This window comes from Bubalus kerabau, chromosome 3 (assembly GCF_029407905.1).
Source record: "Bubalus kerabau isolate K-KA32 ecotype Philippines breed swamp buffalo chromosome 3, PCC_UOA_SB_1v2, whole genome shotgun sequence".
In the NCBI taxonomy this organism is placed as follows: domain Eukaryota; kingdom Metazoa; phylum Chordata; class Mammalia; order Artiodactyla; family Bovidae; genus Bubalus; species Bubalus kerabau.
Window position 1 is genome coordinate 138443660 of NC_073626.1, and position 21399 is coordinate 138465058.

General features: G+C 38.4%; 1 protein-coding gene across 1 annotated transcript in view; it reads right to left on the reverse strand.

Annotated features, from left to right (window-relative positions):
• DNAH7 (dynein axonemal heavy chain 7) overlaps positions 1 to 21399 on the reverse strand; it is a 255094-nt gene that overhangs the window by 157967 nt on the left and 75728 nt on the right. The window contains exons 20-22 of the mRNA XM_055572973.1: positions 12254 to 12447; positions 9663 to 9861; positions 6211 to 6351 (exon numbers count right to left, since the gene is read on the reverse strand). Coding sequence (XP_055428948.1) covers positions 6211 to 6351; positions 9663 to 9861; positions 12254 to 12447 — 534 coding nt within the window. The remainder of the gene's footprint in view (positions 1 to 6210; positions 6352 to 9662; positions 9862 to 12253; positions 12448 to 21399) is intronic.

Here is a 21399-nt window from a genome sequence, read left to right on the forward strand (position 1 = left end):
AGACAAAGTAAACATACATGGTCTGTGCTATCCAACACCCTTCCCTTTCCGCTTTTCACGCCTGTATGTTCTGTGGTTGTAGTGAGCTGTCAGTCATATTGTCCCATCTCCAAAGCAACATGAAGGAGGGTATGTGTGACTAACCAGAGTGAATCACAATTCTTTCCAAGGACTACTATACTGATTGGAAGAAAAGTGCTTTTCACAAGACTTGGAAGACTCTGAGTACACCAATCTGAAGTTACTGAAAGCCTTCACCCTCACTGCAGAATAAAGCCCGTAGAGACCAGCAGAGATGAAAAACACACAACAAGAGAGAAACTGCAACAGTGATGAACAGAGATTCTAATTCCAAATGCTCCATCTTAGATCCCATGAGTCCTTCTAGTACTCACAGGGAGCTGTGAGTACCAAAAGCTTCTGAGTAGGATTTCATGCTGGGAAAGACTGAGGGCAGGAGGAGAAGGCAGCGACAGAGGATGAGATGGCTGGATGGTATCACTGATTCAATGGACATGCGTTTGAGCAAACTCCAAGAGATAGTGAAGGACAGGGAAGACTGGTGTGTTGCAGTCCATTACGCCACAGACATGACTTAGCGACTGAACAACAAGAATCTACTATTTACATTAGCAGAATATATTTTTTCTTTACTAGAAAAGCCAGATTTAGAACTAAAATTTAGCTTCAAACTGTGATAAATTAAGGTCTTTAGGAACTATATCATATGAAGCAATGAGAATTCAGATCAGCTAAATTGAAAAAATCATGATACTAAATTGTTTTTGTTATATTTTCTTCATTGTAAACTGTTCTGTACAGTAAACTAATGAATCTAAAAATAACTACTATTATATAATCTGCCAAAATGAACCTGGTCTGGAATAAAATACTTTTATCATACCTCAGTTCAGTTCAGTTGCTCAATCATGTCTGACTCTTTCCGATCCCATGGACTGCAGCACACCAGGCTTCCCTGACTATCACCAACTCCTGGAGCTTGCTCAAACTCATGTCCATTGAATTGGTGATATGCACAATGATACATTTACTCAAAATCATATAAATATTTTCAATAACCCAAGTTTTGATTACTTCATGTATTTTTAGCCCTCTAATGCCTCATACTGATTAGTTCCACAGTCAATATTCTTTGAATAAATAAATGGAAATGGATCCAGAGGGGAACAGGTCCTCTGGGAGCAGGACATACAACAAGGTGCCATTATAGCATTAAGCTCTAGACAACTTGGGGTGTCTGCAGCGAGTGGAAACGCCTAGTCTTCTCTGAGGCTGCCAAGAAGTCTCCAGCTAATCAAGTAAAGTCTTCGGTTTCAGATGTGAACCACACATTAATTAGGGGAAAAGTTATCAACACATAAAATACAAAAACATATGCTATCCTCCCAAGATAGAACTACATGTTAAATTTTCTTAAATCATCAATGCTTTTGAATACTAAAACATGTGCCCCTCCTGATGCTGCTACAGAACTTAAATAAACCAAATATGCATGCGATGTGACAGGGACAAGGCACATAGGAGCAGATGAAGGGCATATTGATGCAGAGTATTCATAAGCAGAAGAAAAAGAAAAGAATTTTTAAGGATACGCACAAAGCTTAATTTCATTCCATAAAATTTAGCTATGTAAAACACCACAAAATATAACAGAAGAGAACAATCTAGCAAGCAACAGTAAAGACTCTCTGCTGCTGCTACTGCTGCTGAGTCGCATCAGTCGTGTCCGACTCTGTGCCACCCCATAGACGGCAGCCCATCAGGCTTCCCCATCCCTGGGATTCTCCAGGCAAGAACACTGGAGTGGGTTGCCATTTCCTTCTCCAATATTGGAGAAGAAAAGACTCTCTACATCCCACTAAACTACAGCTTTAGAGGACCTACATCTAGGAAGCTGAGTTCCCCTGGAATAACAGTCACTCAAGGCATGGATTCTCCTTTTGTCTTTCTGTATGAATGGTTCTATATGTGTACCATATTAAGTGACAGAAAAATAGGAGTAAACTAATAAATGAGTGAATAAATAACCTCATCTCAGTATCAGTGGATACTGATGTAAACCAACCGGGGAGGGGGGGGACCTATTTGTATCTTTATACAATATGGTAAGAATTGCAGGCAGATAGTTTCACTTTTCACTTTCATGCATTGGAGAAGGAAATGGCAACCCACTCCAGTGTTCTTGCCTGCAGAATCCCAGGGACGGGGGACCTGCCCTGGTGGGCTGCCGTCTATGGGGTCTCACAGAGTCAGACACGACTGAAGTGACTTAGCAGCAGCAGTAGCAGCAGTTTTGAGCAGAGGACACATTGAAATGGAATGACTTGAATTGTGTGTCTCTTGAGATTCAAATTATGCTTGGGAGATAAGTAGAAACAAGAAAGGTTTACACTTAAATCCTCTACTTCAACTCCTACCAGAGAAAAATAGGGTTTTGGCAGATGGGTGCAGTTTAATTGACACCACATTTAAACTGAAGAAACATGGAAGATGCCCATGAATTTGCCCAATTAGCTCACACTTGTTTCTTTGTCCCCTCTATTTCCCACAACAGTGAATGAGAAAGCTGTCCTGGTGGTTTGGGGACAGCAAGGAGTAAGAACCAGAGGCTACACGTATCCCCAGTAACCCACACTGGCAGTGGAGGAATCCCTTTGTGTGGGGAGGTGGATGAATGGTAGCTTCACAGTGAAAAGACAAAATGAAGTTTCTGGACCCACTGGGTAAAAAAGGAAAATGCACATGGAGACAGAGAGCCAAGACTCCAGGAGTATCCAAGGGCTTATTGCAGTGAGAGAAACCCTCACTCCCGCGCTTTGATTTCCATGAAGAAAGACTTTTCCCCCTAAAATCCCCGATTTCCTGCCCCACATCTTCATTCTTCCCCAGAGGAGAAATAAGTGACTTGTTGGTAAGCTGGAATCAACTAAGCATGTGTTACTCAGCTCCTTCCTCTATGACATCTGCTTGCTTACAGGAATACAAGGCTCTCAAACCCAACACTCAGTGTTCCACAATACCTTACACACAATAATGCCATACTCCATGTAAAAAAAAAAATTGTTTAAAACTCATGGTTTTAAACAACATCTGCAATTGCTGGATTCTGATTAGCCCATCAGTCAAGTGAAAGTTGATCTGCTTGAAATCCTACTTTAAGGATAAGAATGTGGCACTGAAGGCAGTTTCTGTTTTTAATTAATAATAGCAATTCAATTAATAATAGTATATTCATATATCTTCTAGAATAATTAAAATCAAACTTTACTCAAAATGTTAACTAAAAAATAATACAAAAAAATAAAAATAGTCAAAACAAGTCAATTAATATCTTCTCTTCATAGGGCTTCCCAGGATCTCCTTGCAGTACAAGGGACTCTCAAGAGTCTTCTCTAAAACCACAGTTCAAAAGCATCAATTCTTCGGTGCTCAGCTTCACAGTCCAACTCTCACATCCATACATGACCACTGGAAAAACCATAGCCTTGACTAGACGGACCTTTGTTGGCAAAGTAATATCTCTGCTTTTCAATATGCTATCTAGGTTGGTCATAACTTTCCTCCCAAGGAGTAAGTGTCTTTTAATTTCATGGCTGCAATCACCATCTGCAGTGATTTTGGGGCCCAGAAAAATAAAGTCTGACACTGTTTTCACTGTTTCCCCATCTATTTGCCATGAAGCGATGGGACCGGATGCCATGATCTTAGTTTTCTGAATGTTGAGCTTTAAGCCAACTTTTTCACTCTCCTCTCTCATTTTCATCAAGAGGCTTTTTAGTTCCTCTTCACTTTCTGCCATAAGGGTGGCGTCATCTGCATATCTGAGGTTATCGATGTTTCTCCCAGCAATCTTGATTCCAGCTTGTGCTTCTTCCAGCCCAGGATGTCTCATAATGCACTCTGCATAGAAGTTAAATAAGCAGGGTGACAATATACAGCCTTGATGTACTCCTTTTCCTATTTGGAACCAGTCTGTTGTTCCATGTCCAGTTCTAACTGTTGCTTCCTGACCTGCATACAGGTTTCTCAAGAGGCAGGTCAGGTGGTCTGGTATTCACATCTCTTTCAGAATTTTCCAGTTTATTGTGATCCAAACAGTCAAAGGCTTTGGCATAGTCAATAAGGCAGAAATAGATCTTTTTCTGGAAATCTCTTGCTTTTTCGATGATCCAGCAGATGTTGGCAATTTGATCTCTGGTTCCTCTGCCTTTTCTAAAACCAGCTTGAACATCTGGAAGTTCATGGTTCATGTATTGCTGAAGCCTGGCTTGGAGAATTTTGAGCATTACTTTGCTAGTGTGATTGCAGCCATGAAATTAAAAGACGCTTACTCCTTGGAAGGAAGTTATGACCAACTTAGATAGCATATTCAAAAGCAGAGACATTACTTTGCCAACAAAGGTCCGTCTAGTCAAAGCTATGGTTTTTCCAGTGGTCATGTATGGATGTGAGAGTTGGACTATGAAGAAAGCTGAGTGCCGAAGAATTGATGCTTTTGAACTGTGGTGTTGGAGAAGACTCTTGAGAGTCCCATGGACTGCAAGGAGATCCAACCAGTCCATTCTACAGGAGATCAGTCCTGGGTGTTCTTGGAAGGACTGATGTTGAAGCTGAAACTCCAATACTTTGGCCACCTCATGTGAAGAGTTGACTCTGAAAAGAGTCATCAGAAAAGACTCTGATGCTGGGAGGGATTGGAGGTAGCAGGAGAAGGGGACGACAGAGGATGAGATGGCTGGATGGCATCACCGACTCGATGGACAAGAGTTTGGGGGAACTCCAGGAGTTGGTGATGGACAGGGAGGCCTGGTGTGCTGCGATTCATGGGGTCACAAAGAGTCGGACATGACTGAGGGACTGAACTCTCTGACTGACTTATTAGTGTGTGCTGCTGCTACTGCTAAGTCGCATCAGTCGTGTCCAACTCTGTGCGACCCCATAGATGGCACCCAACAGGCTCCTCTGTCCCTGGGATTCTCCAGGCAAGAATACTGGAGTGGGTTGCCATTTCCTTCTCCAATTAGTGTGTGAGATGAGTGCAATTGTGCAGTAGTTTGAGCATTCTTTGGCATTGCCTTTCTTTGGGATTGGAATGAAAACGGACCTTTTCCAGTCCTGTGGCCACTGCTGAGTTTTCCAAATTTGCTGGCATATTGAGTGCAGCACTTTCACAGCATCATCTTTCAGGATTTGAAATAGCTCAACTGGAATTCCATCACCTCCACTAGCTTTGTTCATAGTGATGCTTTCTTTTTTTTTTTTTCCATTGTTTTTCTATATTTTTTTTTTCATTTCAGGATTATAGAAAGCAAAACAAAACTAAACTAAATGCACAATGCCAGAAAATCTTGCCACTATCTCATCATTGTATTTGAGTGAATTCTTTTTTTTTTTTAAATTTTACATAATTGTATTAGTTTTGCCAAATATCAAAATGAATCCGCCACAGGGATGCTTTCTAAGGCCCACTTGACTTCACATTTCAGGATGTCTGGCCCTAGGTGAGTGATCACACCATTTTGATTATCTGGGTCATGAAAATCTTTTTTGTACAGTGCTTCTGTGTATTCTTGCCACCTCTTCTTAATATCTTCTGCTTCTGTTAGGTCCATACCATTTCTGTCCTTTATTGAGCCCATTTTTGCATGAAATGTTCCCTTGGTATCTCTAGTTTTATTGAAGAGATCTCTAGTCTTTCGCATTCTATTTTTTCCTCTATTCCTTTGCATTGATCTCTGAGGAAGGCTTTCTTATCTCTTCTTGCTATTCTTTGGAACTCTGCATTCACATGGGTATATGATCCCCTGGAGTAGAAAATGGCAACTCACTCCAGTATTCTTACCTGGAGAATCCCATGGACAGAGGAGCCTGGCAGGCTACAGTCCATAGGCTTGCAAAGAGTCAGACATGACTGAAGCAACTTAGCACAGCATACTTCATAGTGTAGTTTTATTGAGGGCATAAAAGAGAATTATATTAAGTAATTCCTCCTAATCCTTCTAAGTTTAGGAAGTTTCTTTGTCCTACTATCACTACTTTTGAAAGCATAAAAATGTATATAATAACAAGATTGAGGCTCCAGTATCCTTGGATTTTGGGTGGATGGTCTTAATTTTTTAGAATAATTGTATTTTGGCAATAATCACTATTAAAGAAATGCTGAAAAACCTTGGGTCTATAAAAACTTACCTCTTGTCCTTTTGCAATAGCTGTCTGTACTTCTAATGTCCAAAAGGTTTGGGATACACAGAGCACTGTTTGTCCAGGCCACTCTCTTACCCAGTTAATTCGTTCATTTTGTGTATAGGCAAGAATTGCATCTTTAATTACCTAATTGAAAAAGAAAATGCTTACAGGTAATCAGTTTCACACTTTACTTGAACAAGCTAAACAATGAAGAGCTAACTCCTAAATGAATTAACTTGTACTGCTCTACTTCTTACATTTTAGCCGATTATGAATATTCAAATCATGCGAGTAGACTATTTAAAGTTTTTTCATACACCTGTGAGCAAAAAAATATTTTATATAGCATTTTATTTTGCTGATATATAATCTATTTGTATGAACCATATTATATGAAATATTTCTTTGACCAGCCAAAGATGTCTTAGATACTTTTGGATTGAAAAACAAAAGCAGTATTATTACAAAATATAAGTTCAAGTAAATCCAAAATGAGATCCTTCAAATTCAGATAATTGCTTACTTTGAACTTAATCCGATCCCCACTCAGCCATGTGCACATGTGGACATGCACATTAGGCAAACTACATAACTCCTCTAAAGTTTTTCCTATGTTTCCAGATCTTGCTTCCTTTGATGCCAAAGGCTATGTTGACAGGGTGGATGTAGACTTCATTCACAGAGAGTTGAGAGTTGTAAATTCAGGAAGTCTAAGTCATGTGCTTTGCTGCATATGTTTTCAATGGATCCGTAGATCCACTTTTTCAATCAGTCTAATTTATTATATCAACCAAAAATAGTAAGGGCCAACAAAGGTCTGTCTAGTCAAGGCTATGGTTTTTCCTGTGGTCATGGATGGATGTGAGAGTTGGACTATGAAGAAAGGTGAGTGCTGAAGAGTTGATGCTTTTGAACTGTGGTGTTGGAGAAGACTCTTGAGAGTCCCTTGGACTGCAAGGAGATCCAACCAGTCCATCCTAAAGGAGATCAGTCCTGGGTGTTCTTTAGAAGGAATGATGTTGAAGCTGAAACTCCAGTACTGTGGCCACCTCATGCGAAGAGTTGACTCATTGGAAAAGACCCTGATGCTGGGAGGGATTGGGGGCAGGAGGAGAAAGGGACAACAGAGGATGAGATGGCTGGATGGCATCACCAACTCTATGGATGTGAATTTGGGTAAACTCTGGGAGTTGGTGATGGACAGGGAGGCCTGGCATGCTGTGATTTATGGGGTCGCAAAGAGTCGGACATGACTGAGCGACTGAACTGAACTGAACTGAACTGATGAAGTGATAGCCATGTCAGTGTTTGAATTTCTGAAAACGTTGTCAAAGTTACATTTTTATGAGAAACATATAAGGATAGGTGAACCTTTCTGGACTTCTATAGTTTAGCTAGGATATTTACAGAGCTGAATTGAAATGAAGGGCAATGCTGACTATTGATAATAAAGAAAATGTATTAATAAAAGGCCAGAAGTAGCCACAAAAAAGGCAGGTGAAAAGGGAAAGATGGGAGAAACACTGGAAAGACTAGAAGGAACAGTAGAGAAATGCCAAGGATGAAATATATATGTGTTCTAGAAGGATTCTGTGGAGAGAACAAGAGGGAAACATATAATCTAATTTACAGATTTCTATATAGTTGGAAGAGGACAAACATGATTACAGAAAGTTCTATGATATCATATATGAAATATATTACTAAACTATGTATACCATATATGAAAAATTACATATATTTTGGCGGTAGCAATCTACATTAAACCTATGATAACACAATAAGGTAAGGGGCAAAGGTACCAAGAACATGATATTTTATCATTTACAAATGACACAAAATTCACATACTTTAGGCACACAGTAGCCTTTCAAGCATGCAAATAACATACAGCACAACACAGTAACACACGTCTCCTATCTGTAGTATTTTATATTGCATTTACTTGCATTTTCCCACCAATTTACACATGAACATTTAGAAAAGATATTTCCTATACCATTCCTTGCCAACCCAACTTAATAGTCTGAAATGATAACTAAAATATTTTATCTGAATACACTGGCAAAGTTAAAAGATTAGTTGAAATAGTATTAACTATGTCTAAATTAATGAGTTATCACTGCACACATCAATTAACAAACCATATAATCAATTTAAGAAGTGGTCAAAATAGTTGTTTTTAACTATTTAACAATTATTTAATTGTTAATAGATACATAAATGAAAACATTGTCAATACTTATCAAGACCTATGGAAGCTTATTCTCTTTTGTCCAGTGATCCTATATATATAAGGTATCATGAGAAAATAAATAATTCAAAGAAGCCATCTCTATCATAAGGACGTTCATTATAATTTAGTCCATAATAGGGAGAAATGAGAAACTGTCCAAAAGATTTTACACCTATTGAAAAAATATAATTCAAGCAGATACTCAAATTATATTTGAGAGAAAGGGGCATTAAGGTACATGATGTATATTAAATACCTGGATTCCAATGAATTTTTCAATAATGTATGATAGAATTTGAAAACTTAGTGAAAACTGTGTTGATTAGGACCTGATGCCATGTTTCCTTTTAGTTCTTGCTCTCAAGCTTCCCTGATGAATCATGATTTTTACTCCTGGTAAGGAACTTGAATGATAAGTTCACACTATGGTAAAAAATGAATTTAACTGCTCAACCAATATCTTTTTGCCTCCATAACTTAACAATTCTCTAGTAACAAAAAAAAATATTACAAATGATTGAGATGATAATGTGTTAATGTGAGATGTGAAGTAACTGTTAATGATTTTCTAACATTTTGGTACATATGTTACATATGCACAGAACAAAAGAAAGCACCATAGAAACTGATGTGAAACTGTAGAGAGGTGCTTCCTAGACAAGACTAAAGATAGACCATGTAGATTAAAGTGTGCTGCTACTGCTAAGTCACTTCAGTCGTGTCCGACTCTGTGCGACCCCATAGACGGCAGCCCACTAGGTTCCTCTGTCCCTGGGATTCTCCAGGCAAGAATAGCGGAGTGGGTTGCCATTTCCTTCTCCAATGCATGAAAGTAAAAAGTCAAAGTGAAGTTGCTCAGTCGTACCCGACACTTAGCGACCCCATGGACTGAAGCCTACCAGGCTCCTCCGTCCATGGGATTTTCCAGGCAAGAGTACTGGAGTGGGTTGCCATTGCCTTCTCCAGATTAAAGTGTATCTAATATCAAAAGCACAAGAAATGAGACAGACTCAAGACTAAAACCCAAGTTTTTTGTAATATGCATTGCTTGTCAAGTGAGTCATTACAAAAATAATACCACAGACCATATCTTTGCCTTCAATCTATTATAATTGAGTTGATAATTTATGACTCAGTTTCTAAATAACAGTGTATTTATCAGTAATACATTAACATTCTATCATCTTTACTAGAAATAATAATAAATATAGCCAGCTACCTTGTGGATGGATTTAATCATAACTCTCTCTAACTCAACTAACCACTTCTCCACTTGACCTCTGGCTTTGGCTGTTGAAATGGTGTCTACGAGTTCCACCACCTCTCCCTCACTACTTTTCATGTGAGTAATGTCCAAACTTTCTGTAAATTCCACTTTTGCAATTCCTTCAAAACATTTCTTCAAGTGAGGTTGCACTCTGTCAGGAAAAAGAATATTTAAAAGAATTAACCAAATAAAAGAATTCCCTAAATATCAATGTTTTGTGTATTCCAAACTTTATTCAAAATTCATAAATGTGCATTATGCATGACGCCCCTGCTAGATGCTGCAGATGAAGTGTTGAAGGGAAAAAAAAACATATATACAGAATATACATACATGAGTCAAGTGGGAGGTCATCATTAATTGAATAATCACAAAAGACCTATAAAATTACAGCTATTATAAGAGCTACATGAGGCTTTGTTTCCAGCACAATGAATTGAAAGACATTAAAAGTAATATAAGGACCAAATCAATCTTGACCAACAGATAAAACACTAATCTGAAGAATCTTCAAATGCACCAAAGCATATTGATATTTCAACTGGGATCTTCAGAGACTGCTAGCAAATTATACAACAGGATTAGAACTTTGAATAAATCAACTACTTGGAAGGTGCCCAACTTTGGTCTACACACTGTAATATAGATGGAACTGACTAAATTCCTCATTTTTGGCATGTTCTGGATTACTTATCTCTTACTTTGAAAGCACAAGACACAAAACTAAGGATTGTAACAAATATCTAATCACTGTCTGATTTATTCTAGACACGCTTCTAAAGAATCAAGAATCAGCTGTAGGGAGAAAAAGGTTAAAAACCTCAGCCATTATGGAGCTTATGTTCTGCTGGAGGAAATCAAACAGTAAGCAAATAAGTACATTATAGTAAGCCAGATGACAAAAAAAGCGTGCTGAAAAACAAAAACAAGGCAGAGAAGGTAATCAGGAAAGGTGATTAGGGGGTGCTGGAAGGGGTTGCAATCTAGTGACCAGGGAAGGCCTTCCTGAGCGGCAGGTATTTGAGCAGGTTTGCAGAGTACATCATGTGAAATGCCAGACTGGATGAAACACAAGCGGAAATCAAGAATGCTGGGAGAAATATCAGTAACCTCAGATATGCAGATGATATCATTCTAATGGCAGAAAGTGAAGAGGAACTAAAGAGCATCTTGATGAAGGTGAAAGGAGAGAGTGAAAAAGCTAGCTTAAAAGTCAGCATTCAAAAAACTAAGATCATCACATCCAATCCCATCACTTCATGGCAAATAGATGGAGAAGAAAATGGAAACAGGGGCAGATTTTATTTTCTTGGTCTCCAAAATAACAGCACATGATGACTGAGCCATGAAAGTAAAAGATGCTTGCTCCTTGGGAGAAAAGCTATGACTAACCTACACAGTGTATTAAAAAGCAGAGACATCATTTTGCTGACAAAGGTCTGTATAGTCAAAGCTATAGTTTTTCCAGTAGTCATGTAAGGATGTAAGACCTGGACCATAAAGAAGGCTGAGCACTGAAGAATTGATGCTTTTAAACTGTGGTACTGAAGAAGACTCTTGAGAGTCCCTTGGACAGCAAGGAGATCTAACCAGTCAAGCTTAAAGGAAATCAATCCAGAATATTCACTGGAAGGATTGAGGCTGAAGCTGAAGCTCCAAACCTTTGGTCACCTGATGCAAAGAGCCAACTCACTGGAAAAGACCCTGATGCTGGGAAAGATTGAAGGGAGGCGGAGAAGGGGATGACAGAGGATAAGATGGTTGGATGGCATCACCGACTCAATAGACATGAGTTTGAGCAAGCTCCAGAAGATAGTGAAGGACAGGGAAGCCTGGTGTGCTGCAGTCCACAGGGTCACAAAGAGTTGGACACAACTTAGCAACTGAATAACAACAACAAAAGAAGTCTTGTGAATATTTGGGTAAGGAGGATCTTAGGCCAAGAGAACAACATACTGAGGGAGAAGGCTGACTCTTCTATGGGAGAACTGCAAGGACTGTAGCAGAATAAACAAGAAGAAAACTAGTGGGGGATGAATAGGAAGGATTGTGGTGTAGTACCTGGTGAGTGACTGCAAGGCACCAAGAGGGCACTGACTTTTATTCTGCATGGGATGCAGAATAGTGATGTGTTCTGAAAAACCTGTAAGACAATATGTGATAAAAAGAGAAATCCACCCCAGACTTAGAAAAATATCATTCAATGGTATTTCTTATGTTTTAATCATCAAATAAGTTGATAACAAGAATGATTTACAATAGTCTTAAGTTATTACATAAACATAATCATATATAACTGGAGAAGGAAATAGCAACCCACTCCCGTATTCTTGCCTGGAGAATCCCATGGACAGAGGAGCTTGGAGGGTTACAGTCCATGGGGTCGCAAAGAGTCAGACACAACTAAGCAACTAATACAACAACAACAATCATATACAAGTTCTGCATTATTCTGAAAATTAAATTTAAGCAGACCAACTTAGCCATGTATGATGTATGCATTATGATATATATATATACTAATATTGATATGCCTTACTTACCTAGTGGGATCTTTAGTCTCAGATAGGATCTCAAGAAGTTCATCATTAGACAAGAAAAAGAATCTGGGGAAGAAGAGACGTTTCTTTTCCAAATATTCATTAAGTCCTTTAAGAATGAGTTCCAAAAGCTCATTAGATTTTTTCAGCCTCTCCAGCATCTTCTCAATAGTTACAACTGACAGAACATGTTTATCCTAAAAATAAAAGAAAATTCACAACTCAAAAATACTAGATACTGACTTCATATTGTATTTGAGATTGCATGGTTTTAATATAACAAAGGTTACACAAATTTTAAAGTGAATAGTTTTTGTTTTTTTTTTTTTAAAGTGCTCTTGCATGGTCTAGATCTAACCAGCCTCTTTAATTACATAAAAGCCATGTTAACTGGATCCTCAGTTAACTAAACTTATTTTTGGTACTTAGCCAAAGTGAGTTTGGTATTTACTGAAAGATCAATCAAAAATTTCAACTGTAAATTGTTTCATACAGAAATTTGATTCCACTGCAGGAAAATGTTTTTGTTAATAGATTTTCAATGTGACTGGAAAGAAAGACAATTTTCTGCTTTGTTTTAAAATATAACAATATAATGGGAACACAGCAATTTAATCAAAGAACAAAATAATTATCATTAATACCTGTTTTTTCAGTAGAACAGGTTCATATGAAATATGCAACACATCAATTCACTTATCTTTAAAGTGGTGCAATTTTCTAAAGGCATTTTATTATATTTCCTAAGAGTTTTATACTTCAAATAAACATTTTAAAATGCACACAAAGTCAGCATGACAGAGACTCAGGTCGTAATTTAATGTGCAATTCATTAAAAAGAAGTATGGGGTAGTATTCTTGTACTTTGTTTAAAAAACTAAAATGATGTTCTTAGAGTGCCACCTTCTGGAGAAGTATGTTTTTCTTTGTTGGAAAAAAAAAGAGTTGCTAATAAATGCGAAAAATTCCTTTCACAAATTAACAATGTTTTATTTTCAGCCAAAGAATATACCACAATTTGCTATTTTAGATCAGAGATTTTAAAGTTAAAAAATTCAGTTATTTAAAACAACGGTTCATATTTCTTTCCCTAAATATTATAATTACAAAAGAAATACTTCTGGAAACACTTAGCATTTGAGCAGGAAAAAAAATTTTATTGAATTCCTCAGGTGAAACCTATTAATCTAGATCAGCTTAAGACTCTGAACCAAATATGCTAGTTCTGAATGAATATATGTGATAACCTATGTACCTTGGTATATGGTCTTAAGAAAAAAATATAGACAAGTAATCATTATCCTGACTAGGAACTCTCTTTCCATGAGAAGGTAAACAGAATAGAAACTGCATCAGATGAAGGAAAGCACAGCCTTGTTCCTAACTGACATCCTTCTTACTACCTGTGTGACCTTGGATCATTTAACCGAACGGAGCCTCTGTCTCTTTATCTTTAAAATGGGGATAAAAGCCATCTCTCAAAGTTGTTATGAGGCTCAAATTAGATAAAATATTGGAAGCACCTAGTACGGTGCCTAGAACACACATACACTCGAAATCACCCTTTCCATTTCACCTTCTATAAATGTCTCTTGAAACAAACAAACAGATATCACCCTGGGGGAATAGATGGAGCAAGTCACTTACATCATGCTATCGATTCAGTGGAGCTAAAATGAACAGTTTATAAACTGCCTTCCTTCTGGTGAGACAATTATCATAGTAAAATAAAACTGGCTTTAAGTTCCACACTGGCACTGCCACAAAATTCTGGTACAGAGTAAGCATTCCATAAATATCTGTTGACTGACTGAGTGAATGAGGATGAGTTCAGTTCACAGAAACACAAAGCAACTCAAAGTTTTTCTGTACCAACAAAAGAAAGTTTTCAAGTTTTCCTACTGTACCAACTCATTAGCTAATGCTGTCAAGATAGAACAGTAAGATATTAAAACAGGAAGCTACCAGAAATGTGAAACTAAGTGCAACTCCTTTGACACTTTAATTACTTTTCATCTTCTGGAGAGGAAAAGAAATTATTAACTACCATATTTTTTTGGTTAAAGGATAATTTTACAAATTTTAGGTGTCTTCTTTTGCTTACCAAGTATCACCACTCTCATCAGCTCAAATGACAAGCTACTGGCTAATTTACATTTCTAAACCAAATGCCGGTGATATCAGGGCCCGAAACTTTAATTGGGGGTATACAGAGGGCATTCTAATTACTGTTGCCATGAGAAGCTGCATAGAAAGTACACTTAATGGAATTAAGCTCAAGACAGTTCACTAAACTTCCAGAAGCATAAACTTCCTAATCAGAAACCCCTAGTCAACAGAAAACTGGTCAGATCTTCACTAAACCTATTAAGTATTAGAAAGGAAACATGGATTCACCAAGTAGACCTTTATGCTCTCTTACAACTTTCAGATCCTTCGACCTCACCAAAAATAGAAATCCTTTCAAGACGTAGGATGTTTCTAGGATTACTCGAGCTCTTAGGACTCAGGAGTTATCTAACACTGAATTTTTAGAGAAGGTTGTTCAGAATGAACTCAGAATTCTTAGAACTAGCAATAATTCAAGGATCAATCTCAATTTAATTATTCATTCACTCTGGACAAATATTTTTGGAGAGCCTGCTACATGCCTGACACTGTTTTCAGTGCTTGGGCCACAACTGTGAACAAAGCAAAGACCCCAGCCTCCAAAAGGAGACAGGTGATAAGTAACAAAATAATTCATACATCATATAGTCAGTTAGAAGGTGATGAATGCTGCAAACAAGAAAAGGGGGCATCAGGATGGCCAGAAAAGGCAGAGGCATGTTTCAAATTAAACACGGTGTTCACTGTGAGCCTCTTTATAAAAGGAATAGTTGAGAAAAGACTCCAAGAAGCAAAGACACTGATCAGCTCTGCAGATATTTGGAAGAACAGGGTCCAGTAGGTACAAAGGTTCTAGGGTGGAGTATGTTTGGCATGTGTGATTCAAAAAAGGAAGCTAGCGTGGCTAGAATAGAGTAAGTAAGGTGGAAAGTTATAAGGACAGAGAGGTAAAAGGGTAAAGTGAGTAAATCAAGAAGTTCCTGCTCAATGAAACTACTGCTATGTCCCATACAGAAGCATTTATCCCCTGGATACTAAGATATTTCAACTAGCAAGACCAAAAGTTGGGAAGCAGAACTGTTGTGAGTCATTTATTGGGTGAACTAGTATGAAAAGTCAACATCATTTTCACTCCTTAATTCCCAGATCCATGAACTGTGCTTATGGGAGCTGGTTGAGAATATGGGCTATGTATCCTCTAGAACTGCATGCCAAACTCACAAGCTATTTTCTTCCTGCTCATATAGCAACTGAGTCTTCAACATGAGACATTCCACTTTTTATAAGGTCAATGTTCACATTAGGATCTGTAAATCTTAAAGAGTATCAGTCAATTGCCTCATTTCCTCCGTAATGTGAATTCCATAGCAGAAGCAGTATCGTATGGAAACTGAGACAATAAGTCATTCAGTAAGTCCATGAATGACAGTGTTGGCAGAAACTTGGAAAAGAAAGGAAAGTCCTCTGGTGCAGACAAATCACTGATCCCTTCTATTCTGAAACACTGTACAGGTGCACTGTATTTAATTCCTTCTATATGGCTGCCTGGTCCCTTCAGGTGTGATCCTGTGTCAGAAGCATTTTGTTCGTTTCTGATGTTGGCAGCTTGGACGCTCTGCAGTGTTGGGTAAGGGACAGCCCATGATGACAAATACTTCCATAATTCCCATCTCTGCCATTATGACTTCTTTGCTTGTAGCCTGGGTGACCACATATTCCCAGTTTAATGCGGAGAGTTCTGGCTTATGCTTGCTTTCCTGGCTTACCTATTAATTGCTCTAACTTGCAGAAGTTCTGCAGTTTGGGCAATATATTATGTGATTTTTCCATTTCACAGCTCACTGTGCATACAATGGTATACGCTGGTTGACATTCACAAACAGATCAACTGGTCAACTCTATTAAGTGCCTCCTTTGGCAGCACTACCTTTTATTAAACATTTATATGGAGCACAAATATACTCATATTCTAGTCTATTCTGTGATTCCTGATAGATCTCCTTATTACCAATCTTTCAATCTTGTTTCTCCTAAGTCCTTGATCATATAGCCAAACTGCTTACTACTGACTATGATCAGTAGTAAGTATGGATCAATGTAGATCCATACTTCTGACCATCTCTATAGGCAAGGTCAAAAAAAACCCAAACAACTAATATTAATTGAAGTTGTACCCTCTGAAAGGATTCTCTTCCTACTACGCTTTGAGTCAACCCCCTAAAGTGGGGAGGGGTTGTAATTTTTGCTTCTGAATAATGCAAGCATATTTTGCAGAAACCTATAAACCAGTCTTTGTTTAAATCTTATTAAGGCAGGTTTTGGCAGAAATAAGTAAGTAAACAGAATGACTCACATCTCCGTGACTAGCTCATTGAAACATGAATGTCTGGTAAGTGCAGTCACATCAATCCATTAGACTGCATCTAACTTTGGTTCTCCCCAGACAAGCACTATTACAATACAATACCTCCCACACTCCTTAGAATTCTGAAAAGGCTTCTGGCAAGGGAAGCTCTCAGTGTGAGAGTCAGGGCAACCAGAGTTCATCAAGTTCCCTCCAATATCCCCAATTCTCAGTTCTCACCATCCCACTCTTTCCCAATAAGGAAATTATCGTTCGCAGAACAGATCTGACAAGGCTGTGAATTAAATTACATTGTAATTTGGCAACCTGCTGGATCAGACTGTCATTTTTGGCTATGTCAGAATTGTAGCTATGAGAATTAAGAGGCTCTCTGAGGGCAATCATAGAAGCATCTTAATCCTCTGACCATATCTTGAGCAGAGAATTTAAGCCTTTAATTAGACCATTTCTTTAGTTTTCCCAGGGTTTTAGAAAAAATTCAGCCATCTCACATCCCTTGTATTTCAAATTTGTACTATATTGACCTGTTCCAGCAGCCACTTGGTCCACCAAAGCATTGCTCGTGAAACAGACTCTTCACTTCACGAGACCAGTAGCATAATTTGAGTAAGTGAATTTTTCACTGCCTGCTGGGTACCACCAGTGTTCCATTTTCAGATGGTAACTAGATTTTAACCACCCTAAAGCCCAAGTGGGTCAGGTAGACAATCCTCGATCCCAACTTTGAGGTTTTGATACCTGTATTCAGAATTCAGTGCAGGATCTTTCTAGGTAATTAAGCAAAAAAGAAATCTAACATAGGGAATTAAGTGATTAAAAAATCACTAGAAGGTCTAAGGGAGCACACTCCAGTCTGGTTTTCCAGAAAAGCTCCGAGAACCCTGTGGAACTGATCTTCCAGAACAGTTATTTCTGCTCCAGTAAGAACAAAAGGACGCCACCAGTGGGACGACTGCATTCAAAAACACACCGTTGTGGCTGTGATTCTAGGATCAGAGAGCGGGGTCAGGAAGCCACCACCGTCATCATCTTTAAGTACCCATCAAACTGGTGGCCAGACATTGAAGACAAGGAAAAAAAGAGACATTTTTTGACAGCAGAAATAGCTAAAATGGCAAGAAGATGGCTGCTGTATGCCTTCCAAATCCCTGATGAGTGCACCTAACCATCAAAATCAAATTTATTTCCAGAAACTTAGCTGTTAAGAGTCTGGAAGACATAATTTTTAGCTTTCCAGCTCCCTAGAAACTGGTGAGATACTTGGTGCCAAGTGATATTTATGATAGTAAAAGGAAAAAGAAAAATAATGACCAAAAAATAATGGCCAAAAATATGCTTTTGGCCTGAAAAACAGAAAGAGTAGTGTTCATATTTATTGAGACGGGGTTAGACTATAAAAGGAAAAAGTTTGGGGAGAATTTCAAGAGTGTCTTTTCCTGCCTTGTATGAAAGGGGCCGCAAAAAGTAAGAACCAACTGAGCGACTGAACTAAACTCAGGAAATAAAAAAGGTTCATGTGGATCAAAAGTAAAATTTGGATAAATGCAAATGATCATCCACTTCTTTCAACTCCAAATGATAGGCAATTCATTGTTCCCATATTAGTTCCCACATTCTCTCTTCTCAGAGAGCCCCTAGAAAACTTTTCAAGTGCATGTAATGACAGAAGGCTAATGTCTTCATCCAGAAGTCTGTGCTATCAGCAGTCTGCTGACCTGCTCCATTGCTATCAGAACAAAAAAAGGCTCTGGGAGAAGGTGGTGTGGTGGGATGACCAGAGAGGCAAGGGCCATGTGCTCAAGGTTACTAAGAGGTAGAGAAGATGGATCCCACGTGCTGCAGACCCCAGGTGAAATTAAGGGCTACAAACCTGTGAAATACTGCTGTAGCATGGGGCAAAATACATATGAGAAGAACGTGGCAAAAGCCATCACTGGTCAATCAGTGTGAAGATGAAGCCAAGGATGACAAAACCTAGGGGAGATGCTCAAGGTAGAGTCTCTTGGCAACCAGAACTTGTCCGGGTCTTCACCCGTGCACTACAAGTTAAACTGTGGACTTCACCTGCCCATAGTTGGTCAAAAAGCTAGACTAGTTGTGATGACCAAGAGTAAAGGCACAGCGTGTGGGCATCAGAGACAGGAGGTCATCCAAATCATGACCACCAACAAAAAGAGCAGATAATTTGGCTGGATCAGTTACACCAGTGAATTTTTCTTTCTCCCTTCATTTTTTTCCTTTCCTCTTTCTACTTTCTCCCCCTCCCTCTACCTCATCCCTACCTCCTCCCTGTCCCAGTACCTGGTGATAAGCACAGGAAAGAGAAAAGCAGTGCAGGACAGCACAGTCCCCACCCACACACTCCAAAGAGGCCCCAGGTGTACCTGACTATGTGGAAGAGAAGAGCTCTAAATATAACATGAGACTGAGGTTCTCAAATAGGTATAGCTCAGTCTTCAAAGGCAAAATTATCCTAACCAAAAGTGGTGGGAAAATTCTGGAATTACACTGAACTTTCAGTAGGAGAGCCTTTCCCAGTGAGAAACAGCCTTTGGCCAAGCATAGTTGGGAGAAGATACCAAAACATAAAATTATTTCATGTTTATGCCATAAGGAATCAAAACAACCTCAATCAAGCCATTTATATTAACAATATCATTTACATTCTGTTTTTAACCTCTGAGCCTTTTCTCTTGGCATAGTTCTAAAAGGACATTTAGAAACCCCATCACTTCATGGGAAATAGATGGAGAAACAGTGGAAACAGTGTCAGACTTTATTTTTGGGGGGCTCCAAAATCACTGCAGATGGTGATTGCAGCCATGAAATTAAAAGATGCTTATTCCTTGGAAGGCAAGTTATGACCAAACTAGATAGCATATTCAAAAGCAGAGACATTACTTTGCCAACAAAGGTCCATCCAGTCAAGGCTATGGTTTTTCCAGTGGTCATGTATGGGATGTGAGAGTTGGACTGTGAAGAAAGCTGAGCGCCGAAGAATCGATGCTTTTGAATTGTGGTGTTGGAGAAGACTCTTGAGAGTCCCTTGAACTGCAAGGAGATCCAACCAGTCCATCCTAAAGGAGATCAGTCCTGGATGTTCATTGGAAGGACTGATACTAAAGCTGAAACTCCAATACTTTGGCCACCTCATGTTAAGAGTTGACTCATTGGAAAAGACCCTGATGCTGGGAGGGATTGGGGGCAGGAGGAGAAGGGGACAACAGAGGATGAGATGGCTGGATGGCATCACCGACTCGATGGACATGAGTTTGAGTAAATTCCAGGAGTTGGTGATGGACAGGGAGGCCTGGCGTGGTGCGATTCATGGGGTCGCAAAGAGTCGGACACGACTGAGCGACTGAACTGAACTGAAGGGTGAAAAGTGATGACTTTTTGTACCAAGCACTTAATCCAGTGACCTCTGGATTGTACAGATTATCCTCATTAGCCTTCCTAAGAGAATATGGACTTAGGTTTATTTTTAAGGCTTTGGAGAGTATAGACAAAAGCTGTCCTGATGCTAACATACTGAAAAAAAGAAAATGTAAAGGCAGTTGAGGAAGATAATCAAATCTTATAGCAAAAGTAAATGAAGTGTCATGCAAAGAACACTGCTTATTTGGGAATGAGAGTAAGTAATGCTTTTTTGTTAATATGTTTTTAATTCAGCAGTTTTATAGAATTAAAAGTCTGTTTCCATTGTTACTAGTCTCAGTATAGCTGCTCTTTCAAGGCATTGAACTATTAAATTTTCTTAGCAATATAAATTTTAAAGAGCATTTTGATGAAATGCCTGATTCGGATTCCTTGGTGGCTCAGCCAGTAAAGCGTCTGCCTGCAATGAGGGAGACCTGGGTTCAATCTCTAGGTCAGGAAGATCCCCTGGAGAAGGAAATGGCAATCCACTCCAGTACTCTTGCCTGGAAAATACCATGGACAGAGGAGCCTGGTAGGCTACAGTCCATGGGCTCGCAAAGAGTCTGACACGACTGAGCGACTTCTCTTGATCAAATGCCAAAAAAAAATTTAACTTTTAAAATTATATTAACTAGGAGAATACAAGCATCTGCTTTATTCTTTTGGGGGGGGCAACAAAAATGAGGGGCAACATCATCCTCTTCCAAACAAAAACATATACATGTTACAAGGATTTTTCCAAGGAAACAATACATAAAAGGAGAAGCTAAATTTACAAAGCAAATTAATTAGAAATGAATAAAAAAAGAAAAGTGTGACTTATCAGTATGTTCTTTAAATATGGAATTCCAATGGAATTAATTCTACAAAATTTTGGTTTATACAATGTTTTGCTTCAAGTATTATTACATAAAATAAAGTAAACTCATTAAATAAACAGACCCATGTCCATCTTATGGGATATTTTCCTATCAAATCATATAGTTGTCACTGATACAATATTATAAACATTTAGGATTATAGTCACAATTTTAAAAGTTTAAATAATAAAAATAAACATATTTCCATTTTAGGATAGAAAGAAATTTAAGATAATCCTCTCCCTACTTTATAATAAACTTGTATCAATATTTGATCAAAACACCAATAGGGAAGTTTACATTCATTAACTATGCTTTGCAGATATGTCTTTTGAACTGAACATAAACCATACTTTCTTGAGTGTTACTGGTTTTTATTAAATATTCTCAAAGTA